The sequence below is a fragment of the Oncorhynchus nerka genome, linkage group LG14 (genome assembly GCF_034236695.1).
Source record: "Oncorhynchus nerka isolate Pitt River linkage group LG14, Oner_Uvic_2.0, whole genome shotgun sequence".
NCBI lineage: Eukaryota > Metazoa > Chordata > Actinopteri > Salmoniformes > Salmonidae > Oncorhynchus > Oncorhynchus nerka.
The window spans coordinates 55,482,720-55,503,621 of record NC_088409.1 but is presented as its reverse complement, the minus strand read 5'-3'; the positions used below and the strand labels follow the sequence as shown (position 1 = coordinate 55,503,621).

At 41.8% G+C, this 20,902-nt stretch overlaps 1 protein-coding gene across 1 annotated transcript; it reads right to left on the bottom strand.

The window, feature by feature from the left end:
• Positions 1-14,841: 14,841 nt before the first annotated feature.
• On the bottom strand, positions 14,842-17,544 carry LOC115141508 (U1 small nuclear ribonucleoprotein A-like). Its single transcript, XM_029680432.2, has 7 exons — positions 17,428-17,544; positions 16,994-17,069; positions 16,716-16,888; positions 16,398-16,574; positions 16,061-16,228; positions 15,796-15,884; positions 14,842-15,539 (listed from the first exon to the last, which is right to left on the bottom strand). Exons 2-7 carry the CDS (start codon positions 17,064-17,066, stop codon positions 15,380-15,382), a joined length of 840 nt encoding a protein of 279 aa, XP_029536292.1. The 5' UTR covers positions 17,067-17,069; positions 17,428-17,544; the 3' UTR covers positions 14,842-15,379.
• Between the last annotated feature and the right edge of the window lie 3,358 nt (positions 17,545-20,902).

Below are 20,902 nucleotides of genomic sequence, written 5' to 3'. Positions count from 1 at the left end.
CAGACTCGACAGCCTTGGTTTCTCAAATGATTGCCTCGCCTGGTTCACCAACTACTTCTCTGATAGATTTCAGTGTGTCAAATCGGAGGGTCTGCTGTCCGGACCTCTGGCAGTCTCTATGGGGGTGCCACAGGGTTCAATTCTTGGACCGACTCTCTTCTCTATATACATCAATGAGGTCGCTCTTGCTGCTGGTGAGTCTCTGATCCACCTCTACGTAGACGACACCATTCTGTATACTTCCGGCCCTTCTTTGGACACTGTGTTAACAACCCTCCAGGCAAGCTTCAATGCCATACAACTCTCCATCCATGGCCTCCAATTGCTCTTAAATACAAGTAAAACTAAATGCATGCTCTTCAACCGATCGCTACCTGCACCTACCCGCCTGTCCAACATCACTACTCTGGACGGCTCTGACTTAGAATACGTGGACAACTACAAATACTTAGGTGTCTGGTTAGACTGTAAACTCTCCTTCCAGACCCATATCAAACATCTCCAATCCAAAGTTACATCTAGAATTGGCTTCCTATTTCGCAACAAAGCATCCTTCACTCATGCTGCCAAACATACCCTTGTAAAACTGACCATCCTACCAAACCTCGACTTTGGCGATGTCATTTACAAAATAGCCTCCAAATCCCTACTCAACAAATTGGATGCAGTCTATCACAGTGCAATCCGTTTTGTCACCAAAGCCCCATATACTACCCACCATTGCGACCTGTACGCTCTCGTTGGCTGGCCCTCGCTTCATACTCGTCGCCAAACCCACTGGCTCCATGTCATCTACAAGACCCTGCTAGGTAAAGTCCCCCCTTATCTCAGCTCGCTGGTCACCATAGCATCTCCCACCTGTAGCACACGCTCCAGCAGGTATATCTCTCTAGTCACCCCCAAAACCAATTCTTTCTTTGGCCGCCTCTCCTTCCAGTTCTCTGCTGCCAATGACTGGAACGAACTACAAAAATCTCTGAAACTGGAAACACTTATTCCCTCACTAGCTTTAAGCACCAATTGTCAGAGCATCTTACAGATTACTGCACCTGTACATAGCCCACCTATAATTTAGCCCAAACAACTACCTCTTTCCCAACTGTATTTCATTAATTAATTTATTTTGCTCCTTTGCACCCCATTATTTTTATTTCTACTTTGCACATTCTTCCATTGCAAAACTACCATTCCAGTGTTTTACTTGCTATATTGTATTTACTTTGCCACCATGGCCTTTTTTGCCTTTACCTCCCTTCTCACCTCATTTGCTCACATTGTATATAGACTTGTTTATACTGTATTATTGACTGTATGTTTGTTTTACTCCATGTGTAACTCTGTGTCGTTGTATCTGTTGAACTGCTTTGCTTTATCTTGGCCAGGTCGCAATTGTAAATGAGAACTTGTTCTCAACTTGCCTACCTGGTTAAATAAAGGTGAAATAAAAAATAAAAAAAATAAAAACTCGAGTGCCGTACACGAGAGTTGCAAAAGTTGGAAGTTTACATATACTTAGATTGGAGTCATTAAAACTAGTTTTCAACCACTCCACAAATTTCTTGTTACAAACTGTAGTTTCGGCAAGTTGGTTAGGACATCTACTTTTTGCATAATATTGCTGCACTGTCGGAACTGTTGGAACTAGAAGCACAAGCATTTCGCTACACCCGCACCAACATCTGCTAAACACGCGTATGTGACCAATAAATTGGGTTTGGTGTGCCATGCCCCAAAATCTCAAATTTGGACAGATTTCCACCGGTCTAATATACATTGCTTGTGTTTCTTGGCCCAAGCAAGTCTCTTCTTATTATTGGTGTCCTTTAATAGTGGTTTGTTTGCAGCAATTAGACCATGAAGGCCTGATTCACGCTGTCTCCTCTGAACAGTCGATGTTGAGATGTGTCTGTTACTTTAATTCTGTGAAGCATTTATTTAGGCTGTAATTTCTGAGGCTTGTAATTCAAATGAAATTATCCTCTGCAGCAGAGGTATTTCTGGGTCTTCCTTTCCTGTGGAGGTCCTCATAAGAGCCAGTTTCAACATAGTGTGTGGTGGTTTTTGTGACTGCACTTCAAGAAACTTTCAAAGTTCTTGACATTTTCAGGATTGACTGACCTTCATGTCTTAAAGTAATGATGGACTGTCATTTCTCTTTGATTATTTCAGCTGTTCTTGCCATAATATAGACTTGGTATTTTACCAAATAGGGCTATCTTCTGTATACCATCCCTAATTTCACACATCACAACTGATTGGCTAAAACGCATTAAGAAGGAATGAAATTTCACAAATTAACTTTTAACAAGGCACACCTGTTAATTGAAATGCATTCCAGTTGACTACCTCATGAAGTTGGTTGAGAGAATGCCAAGAGTGTACAAAGCTGCAAACAAGGCAAAGGGTGTCTACTTTGAAGAATCTCAAATATAAAATGTATTTTGATTTGTTTAACACTTTTTTGGTTACTACTTAATTCCATATGTGTTATTTCTTAGTTTTGATGTCATCACTATTATTCTACAATGTATAAAATAGTAAAAATAAAGAAAAACCCTGGAATGGGTAGATGTGTCCAAACTTTTGACTGATACTGTACATTCAAAAACTGTCACACTAAGAAATGTACCCTTTTATGACAATGGCAGATAAGTGCAATATTTTGCTAAATATTTCTTATAAAGCTTACAACCTGTTCATGCCATGTGCTCCAGCCATCTGTTCTGTACTTCCGTCTTGCAAGAGAACCCTCCCCGGTGCAATGGTGCCCAAATGCTGACTTGTTGTTAAATCACAGAATTGTGTCACACACCAAGTGGACATTACTTTTAGGGTCAAAATGTTATCAACCAGAACTATTTGGAAATGTCATGAATAGACTCTCTTGAAATATAACTAAAATGGTAACTGAAATGGTGAAGGGAATGTTATTCATTTAAAAAAAAATGTTTTTACTTAAGTTCAATGTTCCAAAACCTTACATGGGACAGTCACACCATTGGACAATTTAGTTAAAAATAGTTAGAAAACAAATAATGCATGAATTTACAAATGATCCAAATGATCTTTTAGTATTATAGGCTATTGTAATTTTAGCCAATTTAATTTGTTATATTTGTGTTTGACATCATGGTAAAAAAAAGGGGTGTCACGTCAACTACCCAAAGCATCCAGTTTCCTGTATGTGCATAAAGGTAGCGTTGTATGTAGCCATCTTGACGTTGAATACATTTTATACAAATGGATGAGAAGCAGAAAATGAAAGAGAAGTGTGGGTTGCGTCTTTTTGCATTTTGGCACTAGTTCCAGTAAATATTTTCCACTGTCCATCTAGTTCCTGTCCGCGCGTCCGTTGGAACCAAGACTACAGGACAATGTGTCCGCTTCATGCCTGAAATATAATGAGCCAATTTTAGTGACCCCAGTTCTCCCCCTCTCTTTCTCTCCCTTCTCTGTGAGAGCAGGGATGGACTTGTTGCTTACGCTGACGCCCCTGGCAACCAGTAGGCCTAGTATCTCCGTTGCCACGTGCTGCGCCACGACCCGTGGACAGAACAGAGGGCTCTTGAAGCGCTCTGTGCTCATTAGCATAGAGCAGCAGTGACCCCGAGACATGTGCTGAATTTGAATCATCCTCCCTCCCTCCCTCCAGAATGAAGTGATCTGCAGGTCGTTTCTACATTATGTTGGCACCTGGTGAAGAGTGAAGGGCCTGTTGTTATCATCCACACTGCCAGCTGAATGTACAAAGTGACTCGGTCAATAATTGCTTTGAATACCCAACATTAGTGGTTGGGTGGTTGGTGCCATCTGATGGTGACCGTCTTAATGACACATACATAAGTAATGAGAGATCATCAAGGGGCCCTTGACTATCTACGACTTGAACCACATAGTCGTTCTAACTGATGATGTTTTAAGACATTTGATGGGCACAAATGAAGGATGTGTATATATAGGGTCCATGCATCATTGGAGGCTGTTTTCAACAGGATCTAGGCTATCCTTATAATAGGTCTAGTTGTCGCTAAATGACCATTCAATTATCTCCATAGTCTACTTCACTTCAAAGCAATAACAAATGTGCACAATCACATTAGCCAGTTTACTGTGAAGTGTCAAAGCATGAGAACGGCCAGAGAGCTTTGAAGAGGGCCACAGCCACAGATAGATTTACTCTGGATAGTGAGTGATGGCCAACCAGTACTCCCCAATGACACAGCAAGCCCTACAGAGATGAGCAGTAGGCTTTGTGTGAAAGACCCTTCAACAGGACAGGAGTAGCCTACAGTAAACACCCCTTAAACATAAAAAGGTGATTTACTTAATTCAGGGTTAGCCTAAACTGTTATTGTCTTTGGAATGCTATTGATGTTCTGATCTTAATATACGTAGATGTGCTTGGAGATGTCCCACGCAGATGGCGGATAAGTTGCCTCAGTTCCCCGGCTGAAAGATCCCAGTGTAGTGAATAGGGAGTGGCATGTCGCCAAGAGCATGGGACACTGACACACACACACACACACACACACACACACACACACACAGTGCCCGAGCGGCTAAGGTCAGCGCTTTCTCAAGGCAAAATAAGGGAGTGTGGAAAAGCTTGGGAAACTGCAGAAGAATAAGCATTTTGTGTACACTGAAGAGCTGACCTAGAGACAATTATTCAGGGAACAGTGGAAGTCGACAACAGGAGGCCCTTGTTTGCACTGGATACGGTTGATGGTACAGGCCTAAATGAACCCTTTCAAGCTTAATTCACAAGTCGCTCTGCTCTCCCTTCTTAAATCCATTTGGAGAGGGGAAGGTGTTCCTTCTTGACTAGCAATTACACTCCACTATCTTTTTGAGGGCCTGCTCTGGCTAAACCAGGGAAAAAATCATGGGTCCACCAATTCTAACTCATGAATAAACAAACTTGGGTAACTGATATGGTTCATAACCATAAATGTGTCATAAGCACAGGTAAAACAGTGTGGTTGATGTTGCCTTGGAATGATCTAAAATTTAACCACAAGCACTTAAGACGCTTTATGAACTACACACTTTTGAACAGCTACCGTTAAAGATAGAGAGCAGTGAAACATTTATAGTTTTGCGGGAGCAAAGCTGTCCTGGAAAGTAGGACAGTAGGACAGTAGGACACCAGTACAAAGCCAGTGACCACCGGTGTGCTAAAAAGACCCCTTAAAGGCCCTGTCTGGCTAGCTCCCAGTGCTATGAATTAATAGTGTTTAATTAGGGGTTCACCAATTATTATTATCTGAAATCTCAATTTTTTTGACATGGTCAAATAACCAAAGCATAGATTGGTAACCTTTTTTCTAATTCGGCACACAGAAACTAGAGGCCATGAGCAACTTCGTCAAAAAGAATGGAACCGAAACGGACTATTATCAATTCACTTTTTGACTATGTAACGCTAATGCTTAAAAGAATCATAAAGAATCATCTTCTCATGGACTGAAAGTTAGATTCACTCCAAATGTGGTCTTTGGACACAATAGTCCCTAAAGAGTTTGAAAAAAATAATGTGATTTTGGAATAAGTGGGGCACTTTGTTCATTTCCATCTTCTGTTACATCTTTTGACATCTATCCAACATAGATCTAGTTTTGTCCCATAGGAAAAAAATATGGTGGATCTAAATGTTTTTCCTCATAATCCTGGACTATCAGACAAACATCTTATTACGTTTGCAATCGCAACAAATAATCTGCTCAGACCCCAACTAAAGATTATCAAAAGTCACATAAATTCTCGGACAACCTAAAAATTCCTAGATGCCCTTTCAGACTCCATCCACCTACCCAAGGACATTGGAGTACAAAAATCAGTTAACCACCTAACCGAGGATCTAAACTTTGCCTTGCGTAACACCCTAGATGCAGTCGCACCTCTAAAAACAAAAAACATTTGTCACAAGAAACAAACTCCCTGGTAAACAGAAAACACCCGAGCTCTAAAGCAAGCTTCCAGAAAATTGGAACTGAAATGGCGCTCCACCAAACTGGAAGTCTTACGACAAGCTTGGAAAGACAGTATCGTGCAATATCGAAAAGCCCTCACTGCTGCTCGATCAAACAGCATTTAGTTTTGATACTGTCGCAAAACGGACTAAAAAGAAGCATTCCCCAAGTGTGGATGGCCTTCACTTCAGCAGAGATGAGTTCATGAACTTCTTTGACGAAAAGATAATGATCATTAGAAAGCAAATTACAGACTCCTCTTAGAATATTTCTCTAAAACTCAGTTGTCCTGAGTCTGCACAGAACTGCCAGGACCTAGGATCAATGGAAACACTCAAGTGTTTAATATCCATATCTCTCCACACATTCACGAAAATAATCATGGCCTCTAAACCTTCCAGCTGCCTACTGGAACCTGTTCCAGCTAAACTACTGAAAGAGCTACATCCTGTGCTTGGCCCTCCTATGTTGAACATTATAAACGGCTCCCTGTCCTCTGGATGTGTACCAAACTCACTAAAAGTGGCAGTAATAAAGCCTATCCTGAAAAAGCCCAACCTTGACCTGGAAAAAAAAAAAATTGTCCTACGGTACACTGAATCTCCTATTCCTCTCAAACATTTGAGGAAAAAGCTGTTGCACAACAACTCACTGCCTTCCTGAAGACGAATAATATACACGAGACACTCCAGTCTGGTTTTAGACCTCATCATAGTACTGAGACCACACTCGTGAAGGTAGTAAATTACCTTCTTCTGGCATCAGACCAAGGCTGTGCATCTGTCCTACTTCTCTTCGACCTTAGTGCCGCTTTTGACACCATCGATCACCACATTCTTTTGGTGAGATTGGAAACCCTAATTGGTCGACACGGACAAGTTCTTGCCTGGTTTAGATCTCACCTGTCGGAAAAATATACGTTTGTCTCTGTGGATGGTTTGTCCTCTGACAAATCAAAGGTAAGTTTTGTTATTCGTCAAGGTTCAGTGTTAGGGCCACTATTGTTTTCACTGTATATTCTATGTCAACTTTCACTGCTATGCAGACGACACACAGCTGTACATTTCGATGAAACATGGGGGAGTCCCAAAATTGTCTACCTTGAAAGCCTGTGTTTCAGACATAAGAAGCGGACGGCGACAAATGTTTTCATTTTAAACTCGGAGAAAACAGAGATGCTAGTTCTAGGGCCCAAGAAACAAAGAGATGTGTTGTTTGATCTGACAATTAATCTTGACGGTTGTAGAGTCATCCCAAACAAAACTGCGAAGGACCTTGGCATTACTCTTGACCCCGATCTCTCTTTTGACGAACATCCCAAAAACATTTCAAGGGCATGCTTTTGTCACTTCTAGATTAGGCTACAGCAATGATCTACTCTCCGGCTACATGGATAAATCACTAAATAAACTTCAGTTAGTACTAAATAAGGCTGCTAGAATCTTGACTAGAACCATGTGATCATTATACTCCAGAGCTACCCTCTCTACACTGGCTTCCTGTTAAAGCTAGGGCTGATTTAAAGATTTTACTGTTAACCTACATAGCATTATATGACCTTGCTCCTACCTATCTCTCTGATTTGGCACTGACGTACATACCTATATGTACGCTATGATCACAAGACAAGGTCCTCCAAATTGCTTCTAGAATTTCTATGCAAACAGCTGGAGGCAGGGCTTCCTTTTATAGAGTTACATTATTATGGAATGGTCTGCCTATCCACGTGAGAGGCGCAGACTCGGGCTCTACCTTTAAGTCTTTACTGAAGACTCATCTCGAACCACCCTGTCTCTGCCTGGCTGGGCTCCCCTCTCTCCACTGGGATTCTCTGCCTCTGACCCTATTATGAGCGCTGAGTCACTGGCTTACTAGTGCTCTCCCATGCCGTCCCTAGGAGGTGTGCGTCACGTGATGACAGGATTTTTTCGCTATACTCGACTTGAGTGGGATGAGTCACTGACGTGATCTTCCTGTCTGGTTTTGCTCCCCCTCAGGCTTGTGTGGCGAGGAAAATCTTTGTGGGCAATACTCAGCCTTGTCACAGGTAGTAAGTTGGTGGTCTGTTGTTGATATCTCCAGTATCTACGCTGCAATAGTCTACGTGCTGGGGGCTAAGGTCAGTCTGTCCTATTTGGTGTAATTCTCCTGTCTGATCTGGTGTCCTGTGTGATCTTAAGTACTGTATGCTTCCTCTAATTCTCTCTCTCTCTCTCTCTCTCTCTCTCTCTCTCTCTCTCTCTCTCTCCCTCTCTCCCTCTCTACCACACCTACTGTCTCGACCTCTGAATGTTCGGCTATGAAAGGTCAACTGACATTTACTCCTAAGGTGCTGACCTATTGCACCCTCAACAACCACTGTGATTATTATTTCACCCTGCAAGTCATCTATAAACGTTTGAACATCTTGAAGAACGATCTGGCCTTAATGGCCATGTACTCTTATCTGGTGTCCTGTATGTTCCCTCTAATTCTCCCATCTCTCTCTCCCTCTCTCTCTCTCTCTCTCCCTCGCTCTCCCTCTATTCCGCACCTGCTGTTCTGACCTCTAAATGGTCGGCTATGACAAGCCAACTGACATTTACACCTGAGATGCTGACCTGTTGCACAGATGCTGACAAGCACTGTGATTATTCTTTGACCCTGCTGGTCATCTATAAACATTTGAAAATCTTGAAGAACGATCTGGCCTTAATGGCCATGTACTCTTATAATCTCCACCCGGCACAGCCAGAAGAGGACTGGCCACCCCTCAGAGCCTGGTTGCTCTCTCGGTTTCTTCCTATGTTCCTGCCTTTCTAGGGAGTTTTTCTACCGTGCTTCTACATCTGCATTGCTTGCTCTTTGGGGTTTTAGGCTGGGTTTCTGCATCAGCACTTTGTAATATCTGCTGAAAAATACATTTGATTGATTTGATCGATATACTGTAAGCCTGACACAAGATACATTTCTGAAGTCCTCAAGATGTTTCCTAATCATACAAAAAAGCTAATGTTAACATATTCACATGAGGCATGTCACACCTATTTGTGTACACTGAGTCAAAACCATATTTTCAGAACGCATTTGGTAGACTGGGATAGCAGGTTTGATAAACTGGGACACCATTATTATATTCCTAAATGTACCCAAATGACAATTAACTTTTGTGTGATATGGACACATCTGACTATTTCAGAAATCTATCATGTTTTGGGCTAATACAGTGACTTCAGAAAATATTCATACCGCTTGACTTTTTCCACATTTATTTTTTTACAGCCTGAATTAAAAATGGATTCCATTTATATGTTGTGTCACTGATCTACACACAATAGCCCATAATGTCAAAGTGGAATTAGCTACAGTACCAGTCAAAAGTTTGGACACACCTACTCATTCAAGGGTTTTTTCTTTATTTTTACTATTTTCTGCATTGTAAAATAATAGTGAAGACATCAAAACTATGAAATAGCACATATGGAATCATGTAGTAACCAAAAAAGTGTTTAACAAATCTAAATATATTTGAGATTCTTCAAAGTAGCCACAAGCTTCACGAGGAATGCTTTTCCAACGGTCTTGAAGGAGTTCCCACATATGCTGAGCATTTGTTGGCTGCTTTTCCTTCACTCTGCAGTCCAACTCATCCCAAACCATCTCAATTGGGTTCAGGTCGGGTGATTGTAGAGGCCAGGTCATCTGATGCAGCACTCCATCACTCTTGGTCAAATAGCCATTATAGAGGCTTGAGGTGTGTTTTGGGTCATTGTCCTGTTGGAAAACAAATGATAGTCCCACTAACTGCAAACCAGATGGAATGGTGTATCGCTGCAGAAAGATGTGGTAGCCAGTCTGGTTAAGTGTGCCTTGAATTCTAAATAAATCACAGACAGTGTCACCAGCAAATCACTCCCACACTATCACACCTCCTCCCCCATGCTTCATGGTGGGAACCACACATGCAGAGATCATCCGTTCACCTACTCTGCGTCTCACAGATGCAGCAAATACAGGTGTGCCAAGCTTGTAACGTCATACCCACGATGGTTGGAAACAAAATCTCAAATTTGGACTCATCAGAACAAAGGACAGATTTCCACCTGTCTAATGTCCATTGCTCGTGTTTCTTGGTCCAAGCAAGCCTCTTCTTCTTATTGGTGTCCTTTAATAGTGGTTTGTTTGACCATGAAGGACTGATTCACGGAGTCTTCTCTGAACAGTTGATGTTGAGATGTGTCTGTTACTTTAACTCTGTGAAGCATTTATTTGGGCTGCAATTTCTGAGGCTGGCAACTCTAATGAACTTATCTGTCACGTCCTGACCTTAGTTCCTTTTTTTATGTCTCTATTTTAGGTTGGTCAGGGCGTGATTTGTTTGTATTTCTATGTGTTTGGCCTGGTATGGTTCCCAATCAGAGGCAGCTGTCAATCGTTGTCTCTGATTGAGAACCATACTTAGGCAGCCTGGTTTTGACCTTGAGTTGTGGATAGTTGTTTTCTGTTTCGTATCTGTACCAGACAGAACATTTTTGGTTTTGTTCGTTTGCGTTGTTGTTTTTGTATTTTTTCAGTGTTCTATTAAAATAATTATGAACATGTACCACGCTGCACCTTGGTCCTCGCCTTCTTCCACCTACGACGATCGTTACATTATCCTCTGCAGCAGAGTTAACTCTGGGTCTTTCTTTCCTGTGGTGGTCCTCATGAGAGCCAGTTTCATCATAATGAAGAAACTGTTTTTTCCCACATTGACTGACCTTCATGTCTTAAAGTAATGATTGACTGTCGTTTCTCTTTGCTTATTTGAGCTGTTTTTGACATTATATAGAGTTGGTCTTTTACGAAATGTGTCTATCTTCTGTATACCAACCCTACCTTGTCACAACACAACTGATTGACTAAAACACATTAAGAAGGAAATAAATTCCACAAAATAAACTTTTAATAAGGCACACCTGTTAATTCAAATGTATTCCAGGTGAATGAATACCTCATGAAGCTGGTTGAGAGAATGCCAAGAGTGTGCAAAGCTGCAAGGAAAACAGTGGCTACAGTGGCTACTTTGAAGAATCTCAAATATAAAATATATTTAGATTTGTTTAACACTATTTTGGTTACTACATGATTACATATGTGTTATTTCAGTTTTGATGTCCAAACTTTTGACTGGTACTGTATATATATATATATATGTCCTTGAGTGGTCGAGCCAGAACCCGGACTTGAACCTGATCGAACATCTCTGGAGAGACCTGAAAATAGCTGTGCAGCAACGCTCCCCATCCAACCTGACTGTGCTTGATCTGCAGAGAAGAATGGGAGAAACTCCCCAAATACAGGTGTGCCAAGTTTGTAGCGTTGAGGCTGTATGGTGCCAACGGTGCTTCAACAAAGTACTGAGTAAAGGGTCTGAATACTTTGGTAAATGCTTTTTTTTATATAAACTAGCAAGCATTTTTTAAACCTGTTTTGGCTTTGTCATTATGGGGTATATATTGATGTGTAGATTGATGAGGGGAAAAAACTATTTAATCAATTTTATAATAAGGCTGTAACGTAAGAAAATGTGGAAAAAGTCAAGAGGTCTGAATATTTTAGTAGATGCATATTAGCACATATAATAAAATGCAAAAAAAAATACTTTAAAATACTTATTCTCGTGACCCAAATAACACCAAATTGAAATGTAGGCCCAAGGTACATGTCTTAACTTAGTTTGAGAAAAACTAAGGGATTGGTCGAAAGATGGCTGAGTTAATGACAAATCAAAAATCAGATTTCACATGTCCATTGAAACCACTGTAAATCCACTTCCCAGGGCCCTATCAACTTGAAACTTGCAATCACTAATATGATGAACCACTCTGAATAAAGGTATTGATATATAAAAAAAGGGAAACTATTAACAACTCATTCTTTGCATATGTAACGTTAATGCTCAAAATCATCTGCAATCATCTTCTCCTCATGAACCATACTTCAGATCCACTCCAGATGTTGTATTTAGACTCATTACATCAGTCTTTAATGGTTTATATATTTTTTGCTGCACTCAAACATGGATATAGGGCTATAAGGGGTGAACCGATGGACATGAGGCCATGACATTTGGAGTGTAAAACTTATGTATATGCATTTAGAAGATCACCTGCCGCGTTCAAAGATAACCAACCTACAGCACTGGACTAAAATGCATATGTGTTGTCCTTGTAGAATTGAGATAAACACGGCCATGCTTTCACTCATTGCACGTATAGGAAGAAGCTTCGTACGTGATAGTGTTTTCTTTGTTATCCAACTGTTCTTCTGTCCTTTCTTTCATCCTGTGAACCCAACTCATTGCTTTCTTCTTATCAAGACCTTTCAGATCAGCTTTCATTAAAGGCATAATATGACGTTTTGGCAACTAAGACCTCTTTTCGAATAATTCTCTGGGCTTCATTGTGTCTTTTATCCTTGATAATGTTTAAATGTGTGTAATGTTGTCTCTGGCTGGAAAAGTCTACTGCTTTTAATTGTGTAATAAACTCCATCAATCATTTTTATGTCACTGAATGCTAGTTTGTAGAAAGTTGAAGGTCGTTTCTGGAGCCAAGGCTAATAGTGTTAGCGCAATACTGGAAGTCTACAAGAACAGCTAGCAGTAGCTCTAGAAGCGACCTTCAACTTCCTTCAAACATAAAAATGGTATCCATGAGTTCATCTGACTTCATCTGCGAAGGTGCATTAAGATGGCAGCTCCCATGTATTTACCACAAATGCCTAATTTGCTAAGTTCGCCGTAGTGTACAATGCTCTCAGTTACTCTTTTTTTTATTTTATATTGGCATTAGCACAGTGTACATGTTCCCAATTCTAGCTCCAAGACAGCGGCAATTTGAAAAAATGAAAAAGTTGTTTGTGCTGATTTATCGGCTCACAATCCCACCTACTCACAGACACAATCAATGCTAAAGACATTCAAAGAGGAAACGTCTTAAATTAAATCTCCAAAACGTCTTTAAACGAAGTGAGCACAAAGGGAAAATAGCATTGATGAAATGGGCCATCCAGGCATTGCTGTCCGATTCATGCTAGGAATTAGATGAAACTGCAGTGGCTGAGGCCAGAAAGGGCAGAGATGAGTCAGCAATGATGATTTACGTGGTAGCACAGAGACATTTGATTATGACACAACGCTCCAGAAAGAAATCGCATTACTTTATAGGTTATAATAATCAAATGGAAACGTTATCCCAAATTGTTTTAATTGATAGCAGAATTATCAAGGGGAGTGCACAAACTCAAGTTCTTGCAAAAGTGTAGACAAGAGGCCAAATCAAAGTTTGGACTACAGTCCCACCAGTGTGCCTACTGCAACATGTTGGGAAAAGCATAATATTTCTCACTGCATTAGTTAGACACATAGAGGACACAACATTGTATCTGTCCCATTATAGTGTCTGTGAGAGCATGGGCATCGACATTTTGATGTAGTCTATCTTCTTCTTCTACTACTACTTCTATGAGATGGTAAACAAACTGAAAGGGTACATATTGCCAGCTGGAGTGGGATGTTTGAACAGATATGAAGCCACGGTTGGCAATTTACTGCCACCTGCAGTTACGGAAGGTTTGCTCACAAGTATAATTCATTGGCTGATCCATAGAGATGGAAAGAGGCCTCATTATTATATCTGTGCCATTGTAGTGTCTGTGAGAGCCTGAAAGGCGCTGCACATCCTATCTCCATTTTGAAGTAGTCCATTTTCTACTTCACAATTGGCTGATCCCTCCTGATGACCCAGTTGGACATGCCTCCAACAGGGTCACCAGGAGGAATCAGCCAATGAAGTTGGAAGTCCCACCCAGTTGACTACATTCAAATGGTGGAAGCCTTCAATGGCACTGCCACTGTTAAGTCTTTTGGCCACTAGAGGCCTTGATCATTCTCTATAGGCTGATCCCTCCTAATAACCTGGATAAAATTGTTATCCTTCCTTAACCCATAGGAAGGCCCACCCAGTTCACTACTTCAAACTGGTGAAAGACCTCAATGGCACTGCCCATGCTGAAACTGGCTTTTGGCACAAGAGTCCATCATTCAATGTGGTTACAGACACGCCATGGAAAACTCTGATAAACACTGCCCTCATCAGGGTGTTAATCATCATTGCAGCAATGGTGGTTTTGATACTGAAACAATGGTTCAGTGAAAGATGTTCATGAAGTTACAGTAGGCCGTTTGAAATCACTATAGATATAATTACATCTCTGTCTCATCTAGAGACATTAATGCGCAAGAACCTATATCTGGGGCCATGTGTAACAAACATCTCAGAATAAGTGTTCGGAACTAAGACCAGGGGCTGTATCCACAAAGCATATTAGAGTAGGAGTACTGATCTAGGATCGGTACATATAATTAGTCATGAGCGAGAAGGAAAACCTCGCCCCAGATCAGCACTCCTACCCAGATGCTTTTGTGGATAGTGGCCCAGGTCCCTCTTCTCCATGTAATATTAAATTGTGCTTGAGAAGGAAAGGCTTAAATCACAAGACAAGTTGGCTGACATTACAAAAAAGATGCGTGCGTCGATGGAGCCGGCAGACATGCGTTATGATTTTGAACAGTCAGCTAGCAACAATGAGATGCTGCCATGTAGGGAATCGTAGGTGGCTAATTTCAGTTGGTTTGGAGGCGTTTATAATATACAACATTTGCTAGTTAACCAACAACGTATTTGCGAGAAGTGCTCATTGAGCAAAATGTATTTGTTTTCAATAAACATTGACACAATATATAGTTGTCAATCTAAGCCAACCCGGCCTGGTTTGCTCCATAGTTTTGTTTACAATACAGCCCCTGGCGTCTCCCCAGATATAAAAGCAGAAACCACCCACAGCATTAGTCATTAGAAAAGGCAGGTTTTAATCAAACAGAAACGCTCCAGGTACAATGTCTGGGTGAAACAGACCCCGGGTGCAATGCTTTTACAACATACAAACAGTAAAAATGTAAATATACTTACATACGAACACCAGATATTATCCTCAAAGAATGGGTGCAGAAACTGACTAAATTAAAAATGTTCTCAACCAGAGCTATGGATACGCAAATGTCAGCTAACTGTCCTGTTAACACCAAATCACTATACCAATATTCTCCTTACAAGTTATCGTTTGAGCCTAGTGCCAGCATTGCAATCATCAAAATGCTGACCTGTCTACGCCTGTGCTCTAAACCGTCGGTACCCTACAATCAGACACAAGGCAAGTCATCTCCAGTTATTCTGTGTGTGTGTGTGTGTGTGGACAAGTAACGCACTGCGCCTTCTTGGCAAAGGACAGGTTAGTAGTCAGCTCTGTGCTGGTATAGTGTAAGGTGAGGAGGTCTCTCTGGTGTGTATGTGAGATGGTAAACCATTTAAGAGCTCTCTGGTGTGTTATTTCTTGGCGAATGAGATCTTCATGGCGTTGGTCTGGGTGATCTTGAAGCCCTGTAGTGCCTCCCTGGCCGCTCCAGCCTGCACGTCATTATCAAACTCTACAAAGGCGATGTCGTGGCGACCAGGTACCAGACGCACCTCTTTGAACCCAGGGAACCTGAAGTGGGAAAACAGTCAACATCAGGACAGAACTTCAGGCAGACTTGTTAAAGAGACACACCCATCAAGGGTCTATACTTGTCAACATACTCAATCTCAACATACACTAGTAGATAACATAACCACAATATTGGAAACTGAAAACAGAACAGATGTGTTCCAATACTACGGAACATGGAAAAATAAACATTACATTTTCACACTGCACCAAGGAGTACATGAACAGGGGGGGAATACAATGAAGAGGTACTAACTGGTTGAAGAGCATAGACAGCATGAGCTCGTTGGTCTCCTCTGGGAGGTTGGTGAGGAAAAGGATGTGGTTGGGAGGGTTTTCTGCAACCTGGAGGTAAAGAAGATCACATTTATCAATGTAATGAGTTAGTGAGATTATACAGTAAGACGAACTTCAAACAAACTCATGATTACAGCATTCCACTAAACAGATACGCTGTTTAGTTAATAAAAAGGGCGCTGACAAGATATAAACTAACACTGATAAACACACGTGATCCATACCTGGGCGTGGGGCATTTGCCCTGGCATCATCCCACCCGGAAGCATAGCACCAGGGGGCATCCCCCCAGGGCCCATCCCAGGAGGTGGCATCATCCCTGGCGGGGGCATGTAAGGGGGCTGCCCTGGCATTTGCATCATACGAGGAGCCCCGCTCATGGGTGGCATTCCCTTCAGAAAAAAATAAAAATAAAATCATGTTCAATGAACTCAGCCGCATTACCAATTAGCAATACACGTGGAATAACACAATCTGCCATTTTGTCTTTAAGAAAACATGTTAAGCGCATGGCTATCAGTGGCTACAAAAGGTGGTTCTGTCTCACAGTAGAACACTTACAGGCATGGGTGTTGGAACTCCAGGCCCCATGGGTACTACAGGGGTTCCTGGCACACCCTTCTTGGCCCCTGCAGCCTCTGGGCCCTTGACCCTCTTCTCCTTCTTGCGGTCGCGCTCCACGTAGGTGCCCTTCATTTTAGCGATGATGTCAGAATCCCCTTTGGCGTACCCAATACGCTGTGACGAGAAAGAGGTATAGTTGACGACAGGACTATTTAAAGGACAGGGCTGCATACTGGAGAACCATCATTCTCTAGATAAAACATGTGTCAGGCAAAAGCTAGCTGATGTGTACCATGTGTATTGGCAGTAGCTCACCATAGGTTTGTCATAGAATGGGAACCCCTGCATGGAACGCAGGGCATTGGAGGCACTGTTGACCTCCTTGAAGATGACAAAGGCCTGACCCCTCATCTTCAGGGAGCGGGCAACCAAAATGTCAAGGATTTGACCAAACTGAGAGAAAATGGCGTACAACGACTTTTTCAGTTCTGGGGGACAAAGGGTACAAACAAGACATGTTTATGCAAAGAGCCGTTGGCATGGTTGATGGGTAAACAAATAGTAACAAAAATGGGGGGGTAGCCAGATCTAACCATCTTTTTTAATCTTCTCGTTGAGGTTGTTGATGTATATGGTGTGGTTGAGACGCATATCCGGAGCAGCCATCTTCTGTGAAATGAAACAAATGGGTCATTACGAACACATGTCAACTAACGATACTTGTAGCGCCCTATAACCTCCTTAAAGTAGCTAGCTAACTTACGTAGCTATATGTAAAATAAGGTGGGAGCTAACGATAGCTAGTTTTAACTATTAACCACGTGTTTTACAATTAAAAAGTAGACAGTTAACTAAAAAAGATAACTAGCTAGTTACCATTTAATAATTTTAGCTGCTGGCTAAATTAGCTACTACAGATACGTTAACGTTAGTTGGCAGACGCACGCCATCAATGTCCACTCATTTTCCCAAACTGGTGACTTGCATATTAGAATAAATAAATCAATAATTGAGACGTTGTATTTACCTTTCAGTACTGAGATGCACAATATAATCGGCCTCGAAAGAAATGAATGAAACGACTACCCGACAACCCACTTTTTATTTCTGCTGGAACTTGCTACTAGCTAACATCGTATACGTATAAAGCCTTAATAGCTAACAATGCCAACTATTTTTGATTGGCTGGTGTAATTTCCGGATCCTGTCCAGAATAGCTTTTCATTGGATTATTTTAGCCACCCCGTTAACATCATTGGATATGATGTGCTAAATTTCAGACGCTCCCGCCCATTGGTAACATTGCTGCTCATTCACGAGAGTCAACCTAAGCAAGATGCTGCGCAGATGCTCAAATCTGTAAATCATATTGATTTACTTTTACACATCCAAAGAAATAGGCTTTAACATATCCTTATGATATTATCATCGTGCAATCTACTGCGTTTGAGAGCCATCCGTATGTTTCAAACAGCTATTATTCGGTTCAAAAGATGAACTACTTTTCAATTATTTTGTTATTGATAGCTAGCTAGCTAAGTAGTTCTTCTGTTCTGTAAACTTACTGTAGAAAATGCCACATTGTAGCCGCTTTCAATGAAAGCCGTGTTTGTTACCAAACATGGCTTTATTCAGCTACCTAGCTAGCAACTACTAGTCCTAACATGTAACAACTTGAAAATAGCTCTCAGGTCTGCACTTGAAGTCGTCTCATTACTAAACTCAACTAAAACAGACATGCAATAAAGTCAATGTTAATCAAACTGCATGTCATATGCACATATTTCAGAAACGTTTTTTGCAACTTTAGTCATGATGTAACATACAGAACATTCGGAAAGTATTCAGACCCCTTCCCTTTTACACATTATGTTACTCCTCATTCTAAAGTTGATTATTATTTTCCGTCATCAATCTACACACAATAACCCATAGTGACTAAGCAAAAAAAAAAACAGAAACACCTTATTTACATAAGTATTCAGACCCTTTGCTATGAGACTCGAAAATGGGTTCAGGTGCATCCTGTTTCCATTGATCATCCTTTCGGAGTTCACCTGTGGTAAATTAAATAGATTGGACATGATTTGGAAAGGCACACAGGATTGTGTTGAGGCACAGATCTGGAAAGGGTACCAAAAAATTCCTGCAGTATTGAAGGTCCCCAAGAACACAGTGGCTTCCATCATTTTTAATTGGAAGAAGTTTGGAACCAACAAGACTCTTCCTAAAGCTGCCCACCTGGCCAAACTGAGCATTCGGGGGAGAATGGCCTTGGTCAGGGAGGTGACCAAAAACCCGATGGTCACTTTGACAGAGCGCCAGAGTTCCTCTGTGGGGTGGACCTTCCAGAAGGACAACCATCTCTTCAGCACTCCTCCAATCAGGCTTTTATGGTAGAGTGGCCAGACGGAAGCCTCAATAAAAGGCACATGACAGCCCGCTTGCAGTTTGCAAAAGGCAACTAAAGGACTCTCAGACCATGAGAAACAAGGTTCTCTGGTCTGGTGAAACCAAGATTGAACTCCCTGGCACCATCCCTACGGTGAAGCATGGTGGTGGCAGCATCATGCTGTGGGGATGTTTTTCAGCGGCAGAGACTGGGAGACTAGTCAGGATTGAGGAAAATATTGTTTTTTGTAAGGTTCACCTTCCAACAGGACAACGCAGGAGTGAGTGGCCTTGAGTGGCCCAGCTAGAGCCCTGACTTGAACCTGATCAAACATCTCTGGAGAGACCTGAAAATAGCTGTGCAGCAATGCTCCCCATCCAACCTGACCATGTTTGAGAGGATCTGCAGAGAAGAATGGGAGAAACTCTCCAAATACAGGTGTGCCAAGTTTGTAGTGTCATACCCAAGAAGACTCTGGACTGTAATCGCTGCCAAATGTGCTTCAAGAAAGTACTGAGTAAAGGGTCTGAATACTTTCTGGATGCACTGTACCTAGACATTAGATGTAGAAGCTCTGACAGTAAGTTAAGCAATAAGGAGCTCAATTAATAGGCCTCCTACACAGTAATGTTTTTAGTTTTTTATGTACACAAATTAAGCAAATTTCACTTCATCATTAATGCAACTTTATTCCATCAGTGGGTCATATGTGTCATTTCAATAGCTTCCTTGTCATGGAGTGGAGCCCTTATCACCCAGAATTGCACTACATTGACAGGGTATTTCAATGGAGCACCTACAGCTGCCTCGGGCCAAGCAAGAAGAAGCTGTACCAGGCCATAGCGGCAGGAAAGACCTCTGCCGAGGGAGATCACTCAGAGGCCCAGTGCTGCTCAGAGGGAGAGCAGGTGAGGCTCACTGTCTACATAAAAATAAGTTGTCAGACAAGCGTTGCAGATTAAAGCTATTTAAGCTCTGCATCATGGCGGTTGGAAAACCACTGGAAGAGTTCTGCAGGTAGCCTAATGGTTAAGAGCTTTGGGCCAGTAACCGAAAGGTTGCTGGTTGGAATTCCAACGCTGACTAGGTGAGAAAATATGTCTATGTGCCCTTGAGCAAGGCACTTAATCTGTAATTGCTCCTGTAATTCACTCTGGATAAGAACATCTGCTAAATGACTAAAATATCTACACCATTCACACTTGTGGTGAGTGTGTAATTTATTTTACATTTTTAATCGGGCCTACAGATTATGGAATGGAATGGGGTCATCAGTTGCAAAATGGGTAACACTCTCCACCTTTATAGTCAGTGCACTGGGGTGGGGGTGTTCTGCACCTGGGCGTTCAGTTTAGAACAGTTTCTGTCCATGAAAGCAGCACTGTAGTGATCATGTGGGAGTTGCCACTACAAATAGAACACAAATGCAAGAAAAGAGATGACGCTCTGAGCTATCCCATCAAGACCAAGCTACAGACTACTGTGATATATCCATTGTTCAATAACTAATTTGTTACCAGCTGGCAGTAAGAAAGTATGTTTTGTGGTGTGGCTGACTGTTTACTGGTTGATGTAGTTTCAGGAAAGACCTGCAGTGGATGCTGTTTCCTCATCCCTCATCCAAGACAGCCCACATTAAGTCACGTAAAGCTTGATTTCGTCTTTTCAAAATGTAGCATTCCTCCATTGAAGGAATCACTGATCTAATACGTGTGAATTAATCTTTCTTGATGTCTTTTGTTAGTAGTTTTGTCATTAAATGTGCTGTTATACTTCCTAAGGTACATACCCCTGTCTGAGGTGTGTGTGTGTTTTTACGTGTAGATGTGGTCTGGTGGATCTATGGATGGCAGGTCACCTACCACAGCCCCCTCAGTGTTTCCATGTAGACCATAGTCCAGACAGCGATGGACAGGGGCTACACAGTACAGGGGGAGATGTTCTCAGGTAATGCTTTAGCCATCTGTGCTGCATACACTGAACAACCGCAGAGCTGTACTGTATTAGTGAGGCTAGTGTGTGTGCTTTATCCGGGGTTACAGCACCCTGGCTTCCCCCCCTGTCTGCACTCACCTCTCCCAAGGTTCCGTTCACATGGTCCCCAGCTGCT

Excerpts from the sequence above, each read along its gene's own strand:
- LOC115141508 (XM_029680432.2), bottom strand. The coding sequence starts at position 17,066 with ATGGCTGCTCCGGATATGCGTCTCAACCACACCATATACATCAACAAC. Across the intron at positions 16,575-16,715 it reads CATTCTATGACAAACCTATG|CGTATTGGGTACGCCAAAGG; the intron begins GTGAGCTACTGC and ends TTCTCGTCACAG. Across the intron at positions 16,229-16,397 it reads GAGTTCCAACACCCATGCCT|GGAATGCCACCCATGAGCGG; the intron begins GTAAGTGTTCTA and ends TTTTTTCTGAAG.